The sequence below is a fragment of the Entelurus aequoreus genome, linkage group LG03, assembly GCF_033978785.1.
Source record: "Entelurus aequoreus isolate RoL-2023_Sb linkage group LG03, RoL_Eaeq_v1.1, whole genome shotgun sequence".
Classification (NCBI taxonomy): domain Eukaryota; kingdom Metazoa; phylum Chordata; class Actinopteri; order Syngnathiformes; family Syngnathidae; genus Entelurus; species Entelurus aequoreus.
In genome coordinates, this window is record NC_084733.1 from 61214083 (window position 1) to 61221873 (window position 7791).

Genomic DNA, 7791 nt, shown 5'->3' on the forward strand with positions numbered 1-7791 from the left:
TATTCCGTCTATTTGTATTTGTGTTTGACTTTCTCTTCTACTGTTACCAAATAGCATTATTTTAGTTTTACTGAGATTCAACGATTGTCTGTTTTTGTCAAACCATCTTTTTAATTTGTTAATTTTTTCTGTTATTATTTGTATTATCTCCTGTGTGTTCTCTCCTGAACAAAACTCTGTTGTATCATCCGCAAATAATACTAACCTTAAATCTTTTGTAACTTTACAAATGTCATTTATATACAGATTGAATAATTTAGGTCCTAGTATTGATCCCTGAGGTACACCACAGGATATATTTAGCGTTGTAGATCTGTGTTCGCCTAGCTTCACGTATTGTTTCCTGTTCGTTAGATAACTTCTTATCCAGTTTAAGACTAACCCTCTGAGGCCATATCGTTCTAGTTTTTTGATTAAAATATTGTGATTAATTGTGTCAAATGCTTTAGTTAGATCCATAAAAACCGCTGCCACATTTTTTACTATCTATTGCATTGGTAATTTCTTCTGTAATTTCAATTAAAGCCATTGAAGTTGAAACATTAGCTCTGTATCCATATTGGTTCTCTTCGAGTATTCTATTTTTATTTATGAAACTCTCTAATCTGTTATTGAACAGTTTTTCAATGATTTTAGAAAATTGTGGAAGTAAAGAAACAGGTCTATAATTTGTAAATTGATGTTTGTCTCCAGTCTTATAAATTGGTGCAACTTTAGCTATTTTCATTTTGTTTGGAAATGTACCTGTTTGAAATGATAGGTTAGTCCTGAGATCTCTTCAATAACCTTTTTTATCGTTTCCATATCAATTCTGTTACAATCAGTTCAAGTCTTAGATTTACATTTGTTCACGATTGTAACTATTTCCTCCTGTGTCACATTACTGAGGGACATGGAGTTGGGATTTCGCTCTATGGTATCATTATAGTCCTCAATTGAAACTGGGTCTGGAATCCTTTCTTCCAATTTTGGTCCAATGTTTACAAAATAATTATTGAAGCTTTCAACCACTTCCTTTAAGTTGTCATTTTTTTTATTTCCGTCTGAGAAGTATTGTTCTGGTAGTCCCTCTTAGCGAATGGTTGGACGTGAGTTACGTTGAAGCTTTCTTCCCTTGTCATGTTGGCAACACTGTAAAGTGAAAGAAAAAAGAATCATATTTCTATTGATCGTAGTAGAAATCATCATGACAACGATCAAATTTGTATGAATCACGTTTTCCCAACTAGTTTGAAGTACAACGCTTGTCACGTGACACTTTGAGTCTAATCGTCATCTTGGAACTATCATGTCAAATAATAACAATAATAATAATAATAATAATAATAATAATAATTGTTTTAATTTTCCTGAGGGAACTCTCCTGAAGGAATCAATAAAGTACTATCTATCTATAATAATCATAATAATATGAATAATAATAATACATGTAGTGGAGAAAGGAGCTGAGCAATAAAGCTACATAGAAAATGGAAATAGACACATTTTTATTTAAAAAAATGGTACATTAAGGAACATAGCTGTCATCATTCTGGTCGGATGTGATGCTTCCATTTTTTAAGGTAAGCTTTATTTTAAATATCCATCCATCCATTTCCTACCGCTTGTCTCTTTCGGGGTTGCGGGGGGTGCTGGAGCCTATCTCAGCTGCATTCGGGCAGAAGGCGGGGTACACCCTGGACAAGTCGCCATATTTCATGTTATTTGAAACATATTTCATGTTATGTGAAACATATTACATGTTATTTAAAACGTGTCATGTTATTTTAAACATATTTCATGCTATTTTAAACATATTTCATATTATTTGAAACATATTTAATGTTATTTGAAATATATTTCATGTTATTTGAAACATATTTCATATTATTTGAAACATATTTAATGTTATTTGAAATATATTTCATGTTATTTGAAACATATTTCATATTATTTGAAACATATTTGATGTTATTTGAAATATATTTCATGTTATTTGAAACATATTTCATATTATTTTAAATATATTTGATGTTATTTTAAACATATTTCATGTTCCATTAAACATGTCATGTTATTTGAAACAAATTTAATATTATTTGAAACATATTTCATGTTGGGAAGGGCTGTGGGAAGACCTGTCCTTCGATTTAAAGATGTGTGTAAGCGTGATATGAAGGCCAGTGACATCAACCCATTAAACTGGGAAGCTTCTTCAGCTGAACGTGGGAAATGGAGGAAGTTAGTGGAGGAGGGCGTACATCAGAGTGACTTAAGAAGAGTAAGACAATGGGAGGAGAAGCGTGAACGTAGAAAGCGAACAGTCACACCCCCACTGAATCAACCAACAATACAATATGTGTGCAGGAATTGCAACAAAGCATGTCTGTCAAGAATTGGCTTATATAGTCACAACAGGCGTTGCACAGGAATTGACATTTGAGCACAAAACTCTATTGTCTCTCGAGACAAACAGATGCCAGTTTCATGTTGAACATATTTCTTGTTATTTTGAACACATTTAATGTTATTTTAAACATATTTAATGTTATTTAAAACATATTTTTATATTATTTGAAACATATTGCATGTTCTTCGAGACATATTTCATGTTGTTTTAAACATGTCATGTTATTTTAAACATATGTCATGTTATTTTAAACATATTTCATCTTATATTAAACATGTCATGTTATTTTAAACATATGTCATTTTATTTCGGGCAGCTCTGTGGAAGAGGGGTTAGTGCATTTGCCTCACACCACGAAGGTCCAGAGTAGTCGTGAGTTCAATCCCAGGCTCGGGATCTTTCTGTGTGGAGTTTGCATGTTCTCCCCGTGACTGCGTGGGTTCCCTCCGGGTACTCCGGCTTCCTCCCACCTCCAAAAACATGCATCTGGGGATAAGTCGATTGGCAACACTAAATTGGCTCTAGTGTGTGAATGTGAGTGTGACTGTTGTTGTCTGTCTATCTGTGTTGGCCCTGTGATGAGGTGGCGACTTGTCCATGGTGTACCCCAAAAGGGACAAGCGTAGAAAATGGCTGGATGGATGTTATTTCAAACACGTTTCATGTTGTTTTAAACATGTCATGTTATTTTAAACATATGTCATGTTATTTTAAACATATGTCATGTTATTCCAAACATATTTCATGTTATTTTAAACATATTACATGTTATTTTAAACATATTTCATGTTATTTCAAATATATATATATATTTTTTTAAATCATATCATGTTATTTTAAACATATTTCATGTTCTTTTAAACATGTCATGTTATTTGAAATATGTCATGTTATTTGAAACATCCATTTTCTACCGCTTGTCCCTTTTGGGGTCACGGGGGTCGCTGGAGCCTATCTCAGCTGCATTCGGACGGAAGGCGGGGTACACCCTGGACAAGTCGCCAACTCATTGCATCATTTGAAACATGTTTCATGTTATTTGAAACATATTTCATATCATTTGAAACATATCACTGCTCCCCTCACCTCCCAGGAGGGGATCAAGGGTGATGGGTCAAATGCAGAGAATAATTTTGCCACACCTAGTGTGTGTGTGACAATCATTGACACTTTAACTTTAATATATTTTATGTTGAACATATGTATTGTTATTTCAAACATATTTCATGTTATTTTAAATATATGATGTTATTTCAAACATATTTCATGTTATTTCAAACATATTTCGTATTATTTGAAACCTATTGCTTGTTATTTAAAACCTATTTCCTGTTATTTTAAACATGTCATGTTATTTTAAACATATGTCATGTTATTTTAAACATATGTCATGTTATTTTAAACATATGTCATGTTATTTTAAACATATGTCATGTTATTTTAAACACATTTCACGTTATTGCAAACACATTTCATGTTATTTTAAACATATTTCATGTTATTCTAAACATATTACATATTATTTTAAAAATATTTCATGTTATTTTAAACGTGTCATGTTATTTCAAACATATTTCATGTTATTTCAAACATTCCATGTTATTTGAAACATATGTCTTGTTATTTTAAACATGTCATGTTATTTCAAACATATTTAATGTTATTTCAAACATATTTAATGTTATTTTAAACATGTCATGTTATTTCAAACACATTTCATGTTATTTTAAACATATGTCATGTTATTTGAAACATGTCATGTTATTTGAAACATATGTCATATGTTTATATTTTAACATGTAAAGCGACTTTGGGTACTTAGAAAAGCGCTATATAAATACCAGGTATTATTATTATTATTATGTCATGTTATTTTAAACGTATGTCATGTTATTTTAAACATGTCATGTTATTTTAAACATGTCATGTTATTTTAAACATATTTGATGTTATTTCAAAATATTTGATGTTATTTTAAATGTATTTCATGTTATTTGAAACGTATTTCATGTTATTTGAAACATATTTCATGTCATTCAAAATAGTTCGTTATTTCAAGCACATTTCATTTAAAACAAAATTCATGTTACACTTTTACACCACAAGGGGGTGTTTGTGCTGTGAGTTTGAAGCCTTCAAGCCGCGCCTCCTTCGAGCCACGCCCCGTCCTCCAGCCACGTGATGAAATGTGCTCGCCCTTGATAACATAAAAGTTATTGATACAATTATTGATCAGATCCATTTCACTGGACTTGTTCCGGATTTTCTGAGAGGAAATAGCAGTTGAGATAGGCTCCAGCACCCACCGCGACCCCAAAAAAGGGACAAGCGGTAGAAAATGGATGGATGGAAATAGTTTAATTGGACATGTTTGATGATCTTTTATTCGATGTATGTATTTTTGTAACTTTCATTTAGTTGGCAGTGATTTGTTGAAATGACCAGTTTGCTTCGAACGTTCCTATATTGGACTGTTTATGAATCGATTAATTTGCATTAATACCGGTGGAGCCCAGTCCAACCATTGGTATCGAAAACATCGACGTTTGGCTCGAACCACCGCTGGTCTCCAGTTACACAGCAGTAAGGACAAACATGATTGGTCACCTCTAGTGACTGTGGGCCAACTTGTACACGTCGGCATCAACGCGCTGCGGATGTTCCCAAACTTCGTCTTTTGGTCAACATCAAACACTTTTTTGTGGACAATACTTGAAGTTGTTGTGGATAATACCAAAGAGTCCGCTTGCTTCCTGTTCGAGACATGGCGGTACTGTAACGCAGGGTAAGTTGTAGTTGACCAACTGTTTAACGCGACTCTGACACGCACGCTCATTTCCGCGTATTTTCGTCTCCCGCAGGTGTCAAAGGACAGAATGTACTTGCCTAAAGTTGTCAAATGAAAGGCAAAAGTTGTGTTCCAAAGAGTATCATGGGACCTCTCGACGTTTGAACTCGGGCAAGATGAGATTTCGGTTGGCCAAGAAAAACCTTTTCCTGCTCGTGTGCGTCTCCTTGGCGGTGTGGACTCTTCTGCTGTCCACGCGTGCGCTGTCGGTGTCCGAGCGCCAGGGAGCAAACGGGAGCCTCCAGAGATCGCGGGTGGAGGTGGGAGGCTCTCTGCCACAGTTGACGGCGTCCATCCACTCTGCCAATCACCAGCAGCTTGTTGGGAACGCGCACAAGTTTCCTTCGGAGCCTGAGCTGGTGGTGGTCGTGCAGGTCCACGAGGCTCCACAACACCTGCGACTCCTCGTGGAGTCCCTGGAGAAAGCAGCACAGGTCCACAAGTTCCTCCTCGTCTTCAGCCACGACTTCTTCTCGGCGGAAATCGACGCCATTGTGCAAGGCATCACTTTCTGCAAGGTGCTGCAGATTTATTTCCCGTTCAGCACGCAGCTGTTTCCCAAGGAGTTTCCCGGGCAGGATCCACGGGACTGCCAGCGGAACACGAGCAGAGAAAACGCCCGCAGAAGCGGATGTCTGAACGCGGAACACCCGGACGTGCACGGACATTACAGAGAGGCCGGCGTGACGCAGCGCAAACATCACTGGTGGTGGAAGCTTCACTTTGTGTGGGAGAGGGTGAAGGTCATGCAGGGCTACGATGGCTCGGTCCTCCTCCTGGAGGAGAACAACTACGTCTTGCCAGACTTGTTCCACTTCTACACGGCCATGGTGGACCTGAAGAAAAGCAGCTGCCAGGACTGTGACCTGCTGGCGTTGGGGAGCCACCAAGACCGGAGCAACTTTAGCAACCACGTGAGCACAGGATGGATGTCCACCAAGACCAGCGTGGGCCTGGCACTGGACAGGGACGTGTACTACAAGATGATGGGCTGCGCCAAGGACTTCTGCACGTACGACGACTACAACTGGGACTGGACTCTGCAGCACCTCTCAGGAAGCTGCCTCTCCAAGCCCCTCAAAGTGCTCGCCGCTCAGGGCGCCAGGGTTCTTCACACGGGAGACGGTGGGCCAGACGTGGCCTCACAGAAGGTGGAGGAGATGGCCAAAGATGGCCTCTTCCCGCCGTCTCTGGTCCTTGGCACCTCTGAAGCAGCGCGCCTCAACACGCAGGTGAAGAACGGAGGCTGGGGCGACGTGCGGGACCACGTTCTGTGCAGAAACTATGCCAAACTTCTCTGAAACATCACACAAACACACACACACAAACATGTCTGAAACATCACACAAACACACACACACAAACATGTCTGAAACATCACACAAACACACACACACAAACATGTCTGAAACATCACACAATCATACACAAACAGGTCTGAAACATCACACAAACACACACACAAACATGTCTGAAACATCACACAATCATACACAAACACACACACACAAACATGTCTGAAACATGACACAATCACACACACAAACATGTCTGAAACATCACACAATCATACACAAACAGGTCTGAAACATCACACAAACACACACACACAAACATGTCTGAAACATCACACAATCATACACACACACAAACATGTCTGAAACATGACACAATCACACACACAAACATATCTGAAACATCACACAATCATACACAAACACACACACAAACATGTCTGAAACATGACACAATCACACACAAACATGTCTAAAACATCACACAATTATACACAAACACACTCACAAACATGTCTGAAACATGATACCATCACACACAAACATGTCTGGAACATCACACAATCACACACAAACATCTGAAACATCACACACAAACATGTCTGAAACATCACACAAACATTACACACAAAAAATGTCTGAAACATCACACAATCTCACACAAACATTTCTGAAACGTCACACAAACATGTCTGAAACATCACACAAACATTACACGCATGTCTGAAACATCACACAATCTCACACAAACATGTCTGAAACATCACACAATCACACACTAACATGTCTTAAACATCACACAATCTCACACAAACATGTCTGAAACTTCACACAAACATTACACACAAAAAATGTCTGTAACATCACACAATCTCACACAAACATGTCTGAAACGTCACACAAACATTAAACACAAACATGTCTGAAACATCACACAATCTCACACAAACATGTCTGAAACGTCACACAATCTCACACAAACATGTCTGAAACATCACACAAACACACACACAAACATGTCTGAAACATCACACAATCATACACACAAACATGTCTGAAACATGAGACAATCACACACACAAACATGTCTGAAACATGACACAAACACACACACAAACATGTCTGAACATCACAATCCCACACACAATTATGTCTGAAACATGACACAATCACACGCAAACATGTATAAAACATCACACAATTATACACAAACACACTCACAAACATGTCTGAAACATGACACCATCACACACAAACAT

The 7791-nt window shown here is 37.7% G+C and overlaps 1 protein-coding gene across 1 annotated transcript; it reads left to right on the top strand.

Annotated features, from left to right (window-relative positions):
* The first annotated feature begins 4625 nt into the window (after nt 1-4625).
* Nucleotides 4626-7568, top strand: LOC133646694 (alpha-1,6-mannosyl-glycoprotein 2-beta-N-acetylglucosaminyltransferase-like). The gene is made up of 2 exons (XM_062042355.1): nt 4626-5174; nt 5251-7568. Exons 1-2 carry the CDS (start codon nt 4867-4869, stop codon nt 6536-6538), a joined length of 1596 nt encoding a protein of 531 aa, XP_061898339.1. The 5' UTR covers nt 4626-4866; the 3' UTR covers nt 6539-7568.
* Nucleotides 7569-7791: the final 223 nt, after the last annotated feature.

Excerpts from the sequence above, each read along its gene's own strand:
- LOC133646694 (XM_062042355.1), top strand. The coding sequence starts at position 4,867 with ATGAATCGATTAATTTGCATTAATACCGGTGGAGCCCAGTCCAACCAT. Across the intron at positions 5,175-5,250 it reads TGGCGGTACTGTAACGCAGG|GTGTCAAAGGACAGAATGTA; the intron begins GTAAGTTGTAGT and ends CGTCTCCCGCAG.